Source organism: Brachycentrus maculatus, unplaced genomic scaffold, assembly GCF_059751285.1.
Source record: "Brachycentrus maculatus isolate JH-2025_06_01 unplaced genomic scaffold, ASM5975128v1 h1tg000104l, whole genome shotgun sequence".
Classification (NCBI taxonomy): domain Eukaryota; kingdom Metazoa; phylum Arthropoda; class Insecta; order Trichoptera; family Brachycentridae; genus Brachycentrus; species Brachycentrus maculatus.
Window position 1 is genome coordinate 527728 of NW_028280858.1, and position 16742 is coordinate 544469.

General features: G+C 34.5%; 1 protein-coding gene across 2 annotated transcripts; it reads left to right on the forward strand.

The window, feature by feature from the left end:
• The first annotated feature begins 173 nt into the window (after positions 1-173).
• Klp3A (kinesin-like protein 3A) lies at positions 174-16188 on the forward strand. 2 transcript variants are annotated; one of them, XM_088258834.1, is made up of 17 exons: positions 174-383; positions 1544-1781; positions 2745-3035; positions 3555-3714; positions 4266-4477; positions 5306-5468; positions 5861-6407; positions 7146-7520; positions 7863-8066; positions 8833-9160; positions 9743-10014; positions 10890-11003; positions 11814-12008; positions 12673-12876; positions 13802-13914; positions 14989-15035; positions 15973-16014. In XM_088258834.1, the coding sequence occupies exons 2-16, from the start codon at positions 1544-1546 to the stop codon at positions 14999-15001; spliced, it is 3429 nt and encodes a 1142-aa protein (XP_088114960.1). In that variant the 5' UTR covers positions 174-383; the 3' UTR covers positions 15002-15035; positions 15973-16014. The 2 variants fall into 2 exon arrangements, with proteins under 2 accessions (XP_088114960.1, XP_088114959.1); XM_088258833.1 differs by lacking the exon at positions 14989-15035 and having other exon boundaries at positions 15973-16188.
• Positions 16189-16742: the final 554 nt, after the last annotated feature.

A 16742-nucleotide genomic window follows, 5' to 3' on the forward strand; every position in this document is an offset into this window, starting at 1 on the left:
GGAGATCATATTTATTTTGAAAAAGAGATAATTATTAATTTGTGCAAAAATCCGAATATTTCCAACAGTCGTAAGGTGGACAAAAAATAACAACAAGTTATTTTAATAATTATTTATTTTTTACTATAAAGTTTTTACCACTCACTTTTTTGTCTATGATTCTTTAAGACGTTAAAGGAGAAATAATTTGAAAAGCCGGCGGTTGAGAAGGGACGTTCGTGTTATTTATTGGTTTTGAGATTTTATAATTACTATCGTTTAGTGTGCATTCATAATATTTATGCATTACCCCTTATTTATTTCGTATATTGTTTAATTTACATAAAGTAGTTTTGGATTGAACTTGTGTGTTGGATTGATTAGTAATTTGATTGTCGTCGACGGTAAGTTTTCAACATATTTTAAACATAAAATCTATTCTAATGCCATATATAATGACTGAGAGTACAGATGAAATAAACGATGTCCTCAATTCAGATATATATTTGAATTGTACATATGATTTATAGCCTCCTACGTTATAAAAATAATAGAACCTCCATGTCATTGTTTTAAAAAATACAAATCTGGAATATACTTAATATAGTTATTGTACCTCGATATTTTTACGATTATCTATAAATAATACATAACGTAATAAAATATGTATAAAAAACTATGATTTTTATAATAAACCTTGACATGTAATGCAGTCAACAGATGACTTTATGCACATTCTTTTCCTCCTCAACTGCATTTGTTTTTATTATGAAGAGTAAATTTAGTACTTACGCTTGATGGATCTTTCTTTCGTTATATATTATGAAAACTCTACATCAAAAACCCTTTTCTTCAATTTGAAGTTCTAAAATTAGTTTTTGGAAATTAAATTATTACAAATCCTAATAAAATTTTATAATCATGTCACAAGTAACAATATATTTCAATTCATTTTTATCTCTTTTTCTTCTTTTTAACTTTATATAAATATTTAAAGATTATTTTTTTCTTGAGTGTATTTTGCAGATACTTGGTGGCAAATTTTATTAACTTCATATAAGATAAATATACATTGTTTTTAACTACTTTTTATTGGTACTCTTGTTCAACCGATTTCAACAAGAAAAGTAGAAGAAGTTCGGTTGGAGAAAAGTACCAACAAAAAGTGTATATTATGTATAGTGCATGTTTAACCCTGATAATGACAAGGTTCTTGTGGAAACCGTTTGAAAAAAGTACAAATAAAAAGTGGTTAAAAAAAAAAGCAGTTTAATTTTGTAAAGATTATTAAATGGGCCACAAAGTATCAGCGAAAAACACTCAAGAAAAAATAATCTTAAAATATTTATAAAATGAAGAAAAATATTTAGAAGATATTGTTACTTGTTACATGATCATAAAATTTTATTAGGATTTGTAATAATTTAATTTTTTAATTTTCAAAAACTAATTTTAGAACTTCAAATCAAAGAAAAGAGTGTTTGATGGGTAAAAACAAAGTAGTTTTATTTTATACAATTTTAAGATTAAATTATTAAAAGATATTTGTTTGATAAATTTGCAGATGAGCAACGATGACAAGGAGTCTATCGACACGGTGCAGGTGGCGCTGCGAATCCGGCCACTGGTGGAGTCGGAGATAACGCGCGGCTGCGCCACCTGCCTGGAGACCTTCGTGCAGGAGTCACAGGTTCAGGTCAAGGGGCTCGCCTTTACTTACAACTACGTCTTTCCGCCCGAGGTGGGACAGAGGACCTTCTATGAGACTGCCGTCTCTAATATGGTGAAAAAGCTTTTCAAAGGTAATAATAATAAAATGGAATAAAATAATAAAACCTGCTATAAAAATTTGAGAAAAAATATTACATTTTGTAATACGTTTAAATATATTCAGTAATACTTTTGAATATATTAAGTAATACTTTTGACAGCCTCTGTGGTGTAATGGTTAGCGTGTTTAGCTACCATGCTGGAGGTCACGGGTTCGATTCCCAGCGAGAGATCAAATAAATATAAGTGATCTTTTCACTCAAATATTTTTTTTAATATTACCCTGGACTGGTCCCTGAAGGCAGGAGTGATCACCTTGCCTTCACATGCTAACAATCAAGATAACACTGCGTCAATACTATGCAGTGCCCTATACACCATTGGGTGTGTATAAGGGTTAGAAAAAAATTATTCTGAAAAATATTTGTAAAAAGAGGACTCATTGACTGCGTCGTAGATAATTCCACCTGTCTGCAGTGAGGTAATCGCTTGACTCTAAACTTGGATGTTGTGTGATAGATTTTCGCTGAATGCGAAGTTATTTTTAAAAGGATTTATTTTCAATGAGCTAGGTGCTGTATTTTTTATAAAATCCTTTTCCATCCTTTATTTCTTACTGTTGGACTTGCGAAAAGAGAATTAGGAGGAGTCGTAGGTTATTTAATCCTTAAAAAAATAAACAGATTTTGCAGCTTTCCTATTTGCAACATTTTTGGTAACATGGGATTACCGTACTCATTTTGTGAAAATAAGAATAGACACAATATAGATAACTGGGAAAAATAGAAGTACGCCGAGAACCTGGCCGAAAATGAACATCATGGCTTCGCAACGTTCACGACTGGACTGGAATGAGAGGAGTGGAGGAGTTGTTCTGGACGGCGCAGGATTGCGAATCCTTTGCCATAGTGATCGCCAACTATGAGGGGACCTAACAATGCACACGAAGAAGAAGAATAGACCACTATATTTATCACAATTATTATTAATTCCAGGTTACAATGTTACAATCCTGGCTTATGGACAAACGGGTTCTGGTAAAACTTACTCCATGGGGACTTGCTACACAGGCAATAACGGTGACGCGTTTAACGCCGGAATCATCCCCCAAGCTGTGGGGGATATTTTTGACTTTGTCGATTCCAAAAGTGAAGAATTTGAGTTTAAAGTTACCGTATCGTTTATGGAACTTTACCAAGAACAACTGTACGACTTGCTGTCTACCAAATCACGAGAACAAAATGTGATTGACATCAGAGAGGATCATCGAGGAATCATATTACCAGGTACTGATATTTCTGCTTAAGTACACTCAAAGTAGTACAATTTGGAAACCGTCCACTGCTTATTACTTGGAACATATCAACATTGCTCCTGAGAGGTAAAGTTATCCTGGTCGTGTGTAGTTACGGTGGCTCCAAAGGTGTTCTGTACTTTTTGCTACAAAGCACAAGGTTTTTTAACCATAAATTGAGTCAATATCTGGTTTTTCTTCACTGTAATATTTTGGAAACTGTTACCTTTAGTACCTAGGGCGTAAGACTAAATAATTAACCTACATTTATTTACAATCAAGAATTTTCTGCATTGTTCCAATGCAATGCTCAGTGCACTATTGGAGCTGCATAAAAACCATAGAGTATATGATGTAAGTTAAACATACAATATATCTTCTTCTTAGTCAGCTGCTCTGGGTCCAGTGTTATACATAAGTTTTCTCCTTCAGTTTCCAATCTTCTCGTTTGTACATTTCAAAAATGCGAGTTAATGTATACATGGTACGATGCACCGCTTTCCTTGTGTAGGTTTGACAGAAGAAAAGGTGACATCCGCAGAGGAGACGATGAACTGCCTGGTGCGGGGGTCAGCGGGGAGGGCCACGGGAGCCACGGCCATGAACGCGCAATCCAGCCGCAGTCACGCTATCTTCACACTGCAGATTGTCAAGGAAAGCAAGTCGGATAAGTGAGTACACTTCATACCAGAACTTAGTCATTATCTTCTTAATTTTTTCCTTATTAAATATCCGTTTAGCCATACCTATTTATTGTTACTGCAGACAGTTGGTAGAATTCCATTTTGAATTGTTGGGTAATACATATATCCAAAATTAAACACGGTTATTGGATTGAATTTTACTTTTATTTACAGATATATGATAATACATTTAATAAATGTATATATGAAATAAATATGTATCTATGAATGTAAAAAAAAAAAAAAGTATGTGACGCATTTCGATTTATTAAGACATTATCAAACACTGACCAACTGAGACACCTATAATATTGGGTGAATAATCCAGTGTCTGATAATAAATAATAATTAAATAATTGTATTAAAAGTAGGCAGATTTCAGTCGTTTTTCAACCATACCTGTTGCAAGATATGAAATATTTATTCACCGCGTGTGTAATATTTGCTTTGTTATCCTGGATTCGTTCCTGAACAGTACCTGCAAGAAAAAACATTACCAACACTTGTACAACACATAAATCTGGCTTATTAATCTACAGGAACCAAATAACCACATCCAAGTTTCACCTGGTGGACCTGGCTGGTTCAGAGAGGTCTAAGAAGACCAAAGCCACCGGAAACAGGTTCAAGGAAGGAGTAAAGATTAACCAGGGACTCCTGGCATTAGGAAACGTCATATCGGCTCTCGGAGATGGCACGAACCGCGGCTTCATCTGCTACAGGGAAAGCAAACTCACCAGGCTATTGCAAGGTACCTAATCAATTTAATATTTCATTTCTTCTTCTTCTTTTTCTATGTTCTCTCCCTAGGTGGAGCATTTGGCCAACACGAGATGTCTCCAAGTCACTTTTTCGTGCACCATCTCCTTAGCTTCTTCCCAGGTCAGATGAAGCTTCACATCCCGAAGCTTCACTTACTGTCATTGGTGAATGGTCGTATCTGTTTTCTGGTATCTGTTTTCAAAACTTTCCAGTTCAAAATTCCATATTTCATTCAGTAAAATTAAATTTTCATTAATTTGTTCGGCAGTCACTTTATTGTTATATGCTTCCATTTTTAATTTAAGTTTTACTTGGTAAATACCACTACATATTTACCAAGTAAAACTTAAATTTTATCTGCATCCTTGGTGCACTGGTTAGTACTCACTACATGCAACCACGACAACCTGGGTTTTGGCTCCAGGTCCAGTTAAATTTTTGTATATTTACATTGAATCAATCCAGTCTGTCAATTGATCTGGGTTCCGCTAAATTTTTTATGGTTTCCTAGTGATTTGGATCCATTAATGCACTTATAAACTTAAATAATTAACTAAAATTAGAATTTTGATTGAGAAGAGTAAACGAAGACTGTCAAAAGACAACAAAAGACTAAAGGCCACTTCTTGCGGTTCTGGATCTGCGTCAGCCACTTCTTTCCTCCAATATTACCTATGTTTCTGCGTCCAGCTCTCGGTCTGAACTGAAATGATCAAGGATAATGTGCCGATAAATCTGGAAATATATATTTTGCACCACCATACATTATTTTAAGTTGGAGTTGTGTTGTAACTTTGATTCATTTGAATTTTTTTAGATTCTCTCGGAGGTAACTCAATAACCCTTATGATTGCGTGTGTGAGTCCCGCCGATTACAACTTGGACGAGACAGTTAGCACGCTGAGGTATGCAGACCGAGCCAAGCAGATCCACAATAAGCCTATTATCAATCAAGATGCCAAGGGTGCTGAAATTATCAGGTTCCTATAATAAATTTATATTTTTATTGCTTATTCTAAAATGTAAATTCAAATAAGATACTTGTTTTGTAATTTATCATCAATCATTAAAATTAGAAATTAAGATATTGTTAGGATTAAAAAGAAAACAAGTCAACAGTCTAAGTTGCCAATAGACATGATTAATTAAATATATGGAAGCTGCTAGGACTGTGTTACAATAGACATGTGTGGCATTCTATCCTTTCTCCCTTCCCTTGCTGTGAAACGGTTTGATGGTATTGACTCGTAATCCCGAATTGGTTTCTGAAGCATGCAACTTATTATTTATCCATTCCAGTGTCTTACTGTAAAGAAGAGAAATGACAATATTAGAAGATGAATTACTATGTATGTATTGTATTTATTTTTAGGCTCAATAACATGGTGCAACAGCTCCGTCTGCAACTCCTTAACGGAGGGGGTGGCACCTCCGAAGATAATGCGCATATTCTAGAGGAATTAAAGAAAGAGAAATTGAAAAATGCCGAACTTCAAGACAAGTACGAGACTATAGTGGAGAAAAACAAAAACCTAAGCAGAATGTTGCAAGATTCCTTATCCGAGAACACCAACATATTCGAGAAGGTGCTATTAGCCGAAGCCGCCAAGGAGAAGGTAGACAAGAAGCTCACTGAGATCACGGAAGAGTGTAATCAGACCATCGACAACTTGCACAAGGTGACCGACACGAGCACTCGGGAGGAGGCCCTCCATTCCATGTGCGAGATGAGGTCCAAGATTATGGATCTGCATTCCGAGCAGAGGCAGTGCGGCCAACTCATCCAAACCATCATACACGACGACAGCAGCGATGTGAAGACGCAAAGTGACAGCGGATCAGAGGACTATGTGGAAGCATCGCCTGACTTGAATGAAAGCGATATTAATGAGAAGGAAGAAGCGCACGCTTTGGAACAGGTCAATTTTATTTATTTATTACGCCAAGGCAGGCTTTAAAAGTAGAGGCTTTGCGGGTCATTCCTTTAAAAAAATTAAATAAAAATTGCTTAATATTGAATTCAAAACTAAATGAAACTAAGAAACTAAGGAATTATTTTTTTTAGCTTTCCTATTTTATGTTGATTTTACATTGTAAAAGATAAAATTGTGTTAAGCATTATATGCCGAATTGAATTTTTTATTTTGTTTTTTTTGGATTTAGATATGAATGAACTCCTTTTTAATTTTTTTTAATGAGATTTGAAAAGCCCAGAAGTGAAACAAATCCCATATTTTGTAGCCTTCGATGCTTACTTTTGTTTTGTAGTTATTTTAAAAAAAAAAACTAAATTATTAAAAATATTTAATTTCTATATGTTTTGTGTATTTTGATGCATTCTGCACCATTTTTAACACCATATGTGAAGTCAAGTCTAAATTTTAGAGTTGTTTCCTTAGTACGTTGAAGGTTGAGAGGATAGGAGCTGTTTCTTATTTTTATTCATTTATTATTTCTTTTCTGTGGGAACATAGACAAGAGGGGGGAGGCTTTCGTCATTGGCATATTTTTAATTATGGGTTTATTATTATTTATATATTTATAAATTTCTATTTCTTTAAAAAGTTGCAGTTTATGACTTTTCTTATTAATTATTTTTAGAATTTTTGCATTATTTATTTACAAAGTTAAATTTTTTTGTAACCTATTTTTTCCAGGTTTCTAGAAATCACCAGCTTCAAGACCTGGTAAAGTCGCTGGCCCTGAAGATCAGCCTGGCGGAGAAGTTGTCGGCCAACAACCAGGATCTCAACACCCACAACCAGAACGTGAAGGAGTACGAGGAGCGCATCACGGAGCTGGAGGAGGAGAAGGATCGCCTGCTGCTGCAGCTCAAGGCCAACCAGCACAAGGCCAAGCTGGACCCCAAAGTGGCCGACGAACGCCGCGGCCGCATCCAGAGCCTGGAGACGGAGATCTCCAGCCTCAGGAAGAAATGTCAGCAGCAAGCCAGCTTCCTCAAGATGAAGGAAAAGAATGATCTCAAGATTGTCTCTTTGAATAAGGAAATCATTCAAATGAAAGCTACCAGGGTAATCTTATTTTCCATCTATATGCATTTTAATACTTTTATTGACACACTTCAGACGGGAAAGGTATTTCTACCCATTCGGTTGATTGATGCTTAAGGATAGTAAGGGTATTTTTACCTTCTGCGCCGGATTCAGTAAAGTTTCCATTAGTATTCTATGCAAAAAGTATGGAATAAATAAATTCGGCGGTGGTCCACCAGTCTGATGATGTCGGTTATGACGAAACCCGGTTGCTGGTTAAGTAAAATTCATGTGGAAAAACTACAAAGTTGTTATTTCATTATATGAAAATACTTCATAAATCATGTCTGAATTCAGCTAAATTAGAATTATTCACCCTAGGTGAAGTTGATCAAAACGATGCAACAAGAAAACACCAAATTCCGCACTTGGAAAATCCAGAACGAGCGCAAGTTTGCTAAACTGTGCGACCAGGACCGCAAGAGACAAAATGCCATGGTCAAAATGGAGATTATGCATGTCAAGCAGCAGAATGTGCTCAAGAGGAAAATGGAGGAAGCTGTCGCCATCAATAAGAGATTAAAGGTAAACTATCTTTAATCTTATTTTTTCCTTTGGTTTGCTAATAAAATATAAGAATAATAAATTACGGTTGATAAATCACACTAAAATATGTCTTAATTTGGTCTAATTAATCACATTTGTGAAAAGTGAATTTTTACAAATCTGGAATATACCTTCTTACTAATGCTACCACCATCTTGCGAGGGCCTTCTTCATGTACAAAATTGTGATGTTAAAAATGTGAATATGTATGTGTATAATTTGAATCTAACATATGTTCATATTTGACTCTTGTTATCGCAGCTCCTTCCGAAATTGATTAGACTATTTCACTTAACATTTTCAAATTAGCTGTTGACACGTCAGCAATGAGCAAATGCTGAGAAATTTCTGATTGGCCCACACTAAATTATCCCTCCTGTTCCCAACACAGATTCAAATAAAAATATATTTATTTAGTTAGAAGAAACAAAAATTCACTGAATGATCTATAAACCTTGTACATTATAAGCAAGGTAAATAATAAATGCAATTTTATTAAAATTAAACAATTTTAGTGTTTAATTTTAATAAAATAATCATGTCATTCTACAAAGTAAATGCCGAATCAATAAATAATATAATAAATGCAATTCCCATCTAAAAAAAAAAGCTGTTGACACAACAGATATCTGTCACAAACTGATTACACGTTTGATGAACATATTATATAACCTGAAATCGATGCCACCTGAACATGTTTTCAGTATTTCTGGTCGTATAAATAGTACGATTGTGTGTTTTCCAGGAAGTGTTGGACAAGCAGAAGTTTGCGCAAAACAAGCGTGGCCGCGGGGGCGAGGCGGGCGCTAAGGGGGCGGACGCGGGGCGCGGGGCGGGAGCGGAGGGCGTGCTGCAGTGGGTGGAGCAGGAGCTGGAGGTGGCCAAGTGGACCGTGGCCGGGCAGCGCCACCTGGAGGGGCTCATGGAGGACCGCGGCGCCTTCACGCGCCAGCTGGAGGCGGCGCGCGCGCGGGACCCGCGCGACCCTGCCATCCCCGCTCTGCAGGAGGAGGTGGCCCAGCGCAGCGCACAGATAGCCGAGCTGCAGGAGAAGATCCTCACCGGGGACCAGGGTGAGTACTAACCGCCAGGGGCATGCATTCCATATAGGCAGAAGAGCAGTGCCTATATTAACTTATCCGCATGACAAAAACCCAATCAGTACCTACTGTTATCAATTAAGTAGTTAAGTAGTATTACTTATTAAGTAGTCCCTACCTTACTACTACTGCCTACCCTAATTAATTCTCTGTGCGCGCCACTGCTGACCACTTTGTTAGAGAAACGAATGGAAGGGTACCAAACTGGGAATTTATCCTAAGCATTCATAACTTGAACCTAGAACCTACTGTTTCTTTATACCAATCAGATGCTTTTTTTATTATATCAAATTTACCAATCCATGTAGCTGGCCATATCCCACAACTTTCAGTAATATGAGATTGGAAGACGGTTACTCGAATATGAATATTTCAACTGGGTGTTGTCTCTGTGGTGTCGCGGATTTTTCTGGTTGGAAGCCTACTCTACCATAACTTTAAATAAAAAATTGCTTATATGTACGTGAAACCCCCCTCTGTGCTGACCATTACACTATTGAGGCGAACACATACTTAAACTAGGATTATTTTTTTACAATTACAAATATTTTACAGATAATAAAGCGAAATCTAGATGGGACACTATCCAGACAATGTCAGAAGCCAAAAGTGCTCTCAAATACCTGTTTGAGGTGACTATTGACACCAAACGGGAGATACAGAACTTCCAGTACAAGAACATGCAGGAGGACACCAAGTTTGAGGAGCTCAAGGCTTCCCACAGGGAGACCATCGCTAAACTGAATGAGGTGGAGAACAAACTCAAGCAAATACATTTTGAGCACAAGAAGGAACTCTCTGGGATAGAAAAGCATAATGAAGAGAGGGTACGTATAGCTTCTGGCCTTACCATATTCTCATAGCCTTCTATTGACCCCACTGCCTACTTTGGTGGAATACACTTATCCCAAGTAATAATACATTATTACTCCGATGATGGTTATCGTTAAGAATTATTTTAAGGTAAAAATAAGAATTGAGCGTAAAGGATTTATGTGAAAAGTATAATAAGAGTAGAAACAGTAAAAGCTCTGTAATTCAAAATTAAATGGATCAAAAATTGTAAAAAAAATCGCCTCATTTTTTAAATGTAAACTGATGCGTATTTTTCTAATTCTTTTTGACAAAATATCAAGAGGTTTTAAAAAGATTGGTATTTTTTAACAATTACCACAGTAAAATTATTTTTTTCTCTTGTTTCTTTTTTGCCATTATTGTAATTTTTTTCAAATCTGGGACAATTTTTTTTTTTTTATTTGATTTTTTTTTTTTAAATTATCAAATGTTTTATATAAAAGACCATATAAAAGATCCTTTTTAAATCAGAATGACCCTGAAATCCATGTTTTAAAATAAATTAATTCATGGTTACTTTACAACAGTTTTTCAATTTTCAAACAATGAATGATCAATGAGAATTTATAAAAATATGTAACACAAAATCATTTTTACTGTTTATGGTATCATTGTTTTCATGTTGGTTAGTTCACCCTTTCAACTGCCATTATCAATTTGTCCTCTTAAACATTTGTGTCTCAAAAATGGTCCCATATTTGTGATGTATTATAAGTTAAAAAGACAGACCAGTTTATATCATTAAAATGAATAATATCGCTTTTAGAGTATGTAGTAGCTGAAGAATAGCGATTATCACTAGTAGATTTCTAACTGTCCATTATAATATTTATAAATATATCCCTAGATCTGTACCCTGCTCCGGCAGCTCAATGGAAACGACATCTCCGCCCCTCATGATCAGTTGATGGAGAGAATTCACATCCTCGAAGAAATTAATGAAAACACCATCAAAGTCAAGGTCTGTACGAGATTCAATCAATGATTTGTTCTCTCACTATACACTTATTATTGTAGATATATATATATATATATATATATATATATATATATATATATATATATATATATATATATATATATATATATATATCTCTGTCCCACTGTCACAATATTTACTTTTCAATATACAAGATTTATATTTCATTCAAGGTGTTAGTTCTTCATTTAGTTTAGGGTTGAGAGGGATTAATCAGTTGCTACCGATTTAAAAAGAAACAAGTTATTCAAATGAATTAAACCTCCATATTATTATTTTGTCCGCCTCCGTAGTGTAATGGTCAGCACGCTCGGCTACCGTTCTGGAAGTCCCGGGTTCGATTCCCAAGGGGGGTAAAAATAAAAATATAAGTGATTTTTTCACTGTAATATTTATTCAATATTACCATGGACTGGTACCTGAAGCGGAGGGCTGATCACCTTTCCTTCATAAGTAAAACGATCATGATAACACTGCGTTTATAAGACACAGTGCCCTATGCACCATTGGGGTGCGGATAAGGGTTTTATTATTATTATTATATTATAAAACTTTAATCATCCAAGTTCTTTTGAGAGCATTTATAGACTAAACAACTTATTTTCATCTTTTCACCACCTCTAGCTAATGATATTTGTGCTGTTGTTTTTCTTCTAGTTAAGTTTAGAGCGGCATCAATTCATTTTTTTAAATGCAGTATGGACCACCATTCAGGGATGGTGGGCCCTAAATGGAAAATATTCTGAATTCTGCAAAGATTTTAACTTGTTTTTGATGTTTGTGTTTTTACAGAATGCCTTGGAAAAGGAAAATGAAGAATTACAAAAGGAGCTGGAAGCTCGACAAGCTAAACAGAAGAAGAATGTTCCCAAGAAACAGCACAAGGAGAGAGTCAATATATCCATTTATTCCGAAAATGAAGAAGAGTCTGATGATAGTGAAGATGATCCCGATTGGATGGAAACTCCCCTGAAGAAGTTCTCCAAGGTATATCTTTACAAGCTTGTGTCTTCAATTTTTTGTTCAATAAATATAAATAAGATCGCTTCTTAGTTTAGAAGCTTTGACATATTATAAAACATTCCTCAATCAATTTAAAAATAAGTGCTACACTAAATATACAATATATATAATATTCTCAATGTTATTAATATTTAAAGCATTTACTTTGTGGTCAGTCATTTTTACTTTTATATTTTTTTTTACAAAAATGTTAGTAATATTAGTATATAACCACTCACCAAAATTTTTATGTCCACCGGTTTCGGGACATACCCGTCTCTTCGTCAGGACTATTCACTACCACAGCATGCAAACAATACTACCCCTCATTACCATAGCACTATTTACACACTTAAAACTACACAAAACACATGCGATTTTGGTCGACCCAAAGACCAACGTGCACTAGGGATGCACAATTCTGGTAGCAATATATCACACTCAGCTCGCTAGTATTCGCAACTCCGATCTGTACAATGTTTTTTGGCATCTCGCGCTGTACCAAAAGTAAGCAAATAGAACTTTTCAACATTTCCCGCAAACAATAAGTTAATTGCCTTTCCCGAATAATGTACCAAAAAATAATGATAATGATTATAATTGTGACCACCAATTTTAAGCCTTATACATGAATTTGATTTTTTCTCAGTCTCGGAGCGTCCTAAAGGAGGTGAACAAGACCCAGCAGCTGACCGTGAAAAGGAGCAGTGACGGGCAGACCCGCTGCAGCTGTAAGGGCTCCTGCAGCACCAAGCAGTGCAGCTGCAAGAAGCTCAACAACTCCTGCAGCGGCCGCTGCAAATGCAACAGCTCCTCCTGCGCCAACAAGGATACCTCTGATATAGAGAATCAGGTAAACTCGAGCTCTGTACACAATGTGGAGGGATACCTCCGATATAGAGAATCAGGTAAACTCGGGCTCTTTTCACATTGTGGAGAAACGGCTAAAGTGACGGTTAATAAGAGAATTTTGCGTGATGTAAATATTGTCCGTTTCTGTAGTGTAGACTACCGTACTAGATGTCTCGGGTTCGATTACCAGGGGGGGTCAAATAAATGTAAGTGATTTTTTCACTCTTTATTCAATATTACCCTGGACTGGTACCAAAAGCGGAGGGCTCATCACCTTTCCTTCATATGTTGACAATCGAGATAACACTGCGTTTATATTAAGAAATATTGTCAATTTTACTCAGTATATCAAATCTGCTTTAATGATAATGGTCAATTGATTTAATTATACTGATTCTACATTTTTGGCAGTAACTTTTTCGAATCTCGAGTAGAAGTTAATCAGTATCGAGTAACTTGAATGTTTGTAAGTAAATAAAAATGTGTACAATATTTTTTACACAAATCAAGAAAGTGTAAATCCAAAATAGATAATAAATTATGAATTTAATATTTTTATTTTTCTGTCATTATTCACCAAAGCTGGTCTTTTAAATCAGCTAACAAACCTACTTAGATTTATACACTGTATTTTATAATCCTATATCTATAAGATTGTATATTTCTAAATATTTATGCAAGGAGGCAGTAACAATTTTAAACATGGCACCTCTTATTTATGACAGAACTCAACTGTATCCATCCTTGTAAATATTACAGATATTTTCCTATAAGTCTCTTTGTTCTTCCAGCTCTAGTGCCAGGATTGCCAGTATGTGAAATAGGTGGACTGTTGGCATTGGACCTGAACCCTAGACTCGTCGGCATTTTCTAATAGACCCAAAATATTTTTACTGTTGATAATTAATAATCGTAATATCTTCCAGTCAAACAATGCAAACCTAATGGACACGGATAACTCGGAAGAGTGCCTTACCAAATGCATCCAATTCACCATACCGGAATGTGAGACTGACTCTGCAAAAGTGCCGCTATTTCGGTAAGTCTCTCTCTTGTATTCCATTTCACTGCATACAATAACAAATTATAGCTTTATCTTACTATAAGTCCCCCTTTTATTTTTTAACACTGAGTTTGTGTGTATAATATTTACTCTTCTTTATAATATTTATGCATTTATGTACCTTTTCAATATTTATTATCTGTATCCGCATTAATTGTGACGATAAGCAAAAAAAATATATATTCCACTTGTGATTTTGTTTTTAATGATTCCATATATTGGAAATGTACATATACCTTGTTTAATCATCTTTTGTATCACTATTTCAAATCAATAACAGCATGGTATTTTCATTATATGTAATATGTTTTCTGTTCTAAAAGTATTAAGCCGCTTGTGCACTACACGGAATTTTACCGTCCGGTAGTCTGGAATTTAAAAAAAATGAAAGCGACTACGACAGTTTAGCGTGATCGAATTTACGCGCAACGTGTTCACGCACCTATCCAAAGAAAGATGGACAAAAGCACAAGCCGATCCAAGCCAATCATCCGTTTTATATGCTAACTGACGTGCTGTACAGTAAAATTCCGTGTAATTCCGTGTAGTGCACAAACGACCTTTGACTTCTTTTTTCCTCTGAAAATTTTTAAAGCACAAAAGATGCCCTTCATAGACAAGATGTATGGTATCTTTATATGTGGATGGTTTAATTTTTAGGAACCACAAACAGCATTGATCACCAGCAATCAACCGAGTGAGTCGATGTACTCACCACTTATTGTATATCCACTTTACTTGAAATGGTATGAGCAATACAGTAAGATTGGCAATTCCCAATTAGGATTAACATATGAATTTGTGAAAAACTAAAGTGTGATGGGCTATAAATACGGTGATATTACTCTCAGACTAAATAGGGACTGATGCTTTGTAACTTTCGGGCAGGAAAAAACATGGATATATTTTTCAGTGAAGGGTATATTCTGTGTTGCATTACTTTTTGAGGAAAAAAATAAGATGTGATACTTTTTGAACAGAGTATTTACTGTATACAACTGTAGTAGTAAAATATTCCTAGTTATTATTTTGCATGGGAATGCCTTTCAGGATGACACAGTAGGATGGTTGCATGAATGATGGCTGACAAATTAAAGGTGCTTATTTAATTTTTCATATTATTTTATGTATGTTTTCAAAACACATTACATTATTGTGTATTATATATATAATATATTAATATTTTTATTTTATGTCAATTTTCGTTGTTCTCTGCTTTTTAGTTTGCAATTTTTAACAATTATTTATTTTTTGTCCGCCTCCGTGGTGTAATAGTCAGCGTGTTTAGTTGTCGTGCTAGAGGTCCCGGGTTCGATTCCCAAGGAGGGTGAAAATAAATATTAGTGATTTTACCCTGTAATATTTATTTAATATTACCCTGGACTGGTTTCTGAAGCGCAAGAGTGATAATCTTGCCTTCATGTAAAAAATGATCAAGATAACACTGCGTCAATTCGATGCAGTGCCCTATGCACCATTGGGTGCGGATAAGGGTTATAATAAAATATATGGGATGGTAAAAAAACATCAATAACAAAGACATTATTTTAAACAGGTTTTTTTTAGGAAATGGTTATAAAATAAAAATCCAACTCACTAATGTATTTCCTACTTATTGATCTGTAAAAATATTACTTTCAAATTTATCTTAATGTTTTGCATAATTGTATTTATAGTGTACTTCAGTCTTTTAATTTGCAGTATGTATTTAAAATTGTATTTTCATTAACCACATTGTGAATTTTAGTCTATGGTAATGTAGAAATTACCAGTTTCTTATAAACTACGCTTATTCAATGGCCCAGGTCATTTTAGGATTTCTGTTCTATTTAAATTTACAAACAGCTTTTTTAATTTTAAACATTCATTAACCTTGTTCGGCTAACAGGTGATACATATTAACTAAAAAATAATAATAAGTTCTTGATTAATAAAATGTTTTGTATGCTTTTCGTAAATTAAATTATAAAATAGGAATCGCACAAAATAAATAGATATTATAATGACTGTCAATTCATATGTTATTTGTTACAGACAAGAAAGCGATGAAAATGACCAAACTGTACCAAGCAAAAAGAAGAACAGAAGTTTCTTTTACGGAGAAGGAAAAAGTGAAATTTGAAGGAACTGTCACATGGCGCTCGATCGATATTATCAACTACATGAAGTACATTCTTCGGATTTATTCATTTAGTTTTTTACACTAATCTGGATAAACTGTCATTTGACTACAGATCTCGATTCTTTTCTTTTCCTAGTGACGTTACATTGAAAATATCTACGACATTTACAACTGTGTTACTTGTATAAAATAATAATTATTATACATTCCGCCCATGTAGGTTATTTTTGTTTAATATTTTAGAATTATGGGGTTGAACAAAATGAAATTATAGTGCCTTATTACAAAATATTAATTTTCACTTTGAGTTGGTGCAGAGAAGTGCTTTTTCCATGTGAATCTTAAGACATTACTCGACTGTTAATGCGAAGGAAATAATTCCAATGTATTAATTTTTAGCATTGAAAAGTTTACTGTAATGAATAGAATCCAAATACATATATCCTAAACTCATTTGATAATTTGTTGTATGTGATGTTGGGATGCTCAAACTCAAATGGATAACTTGATATAAATTAAAAATGGGGGTAGATTTGCATTAAAGTAGAATAATTTTGAATATTGAAAATAGAATGGTCTTAATTTATCTCATTACAAATCTTTTTAGGGATTTCTTGGTAAATAAATTTCCTTAAATTTGCAAAACTACAATAAAATATTTATAATGTTAATGTTTTTCAAT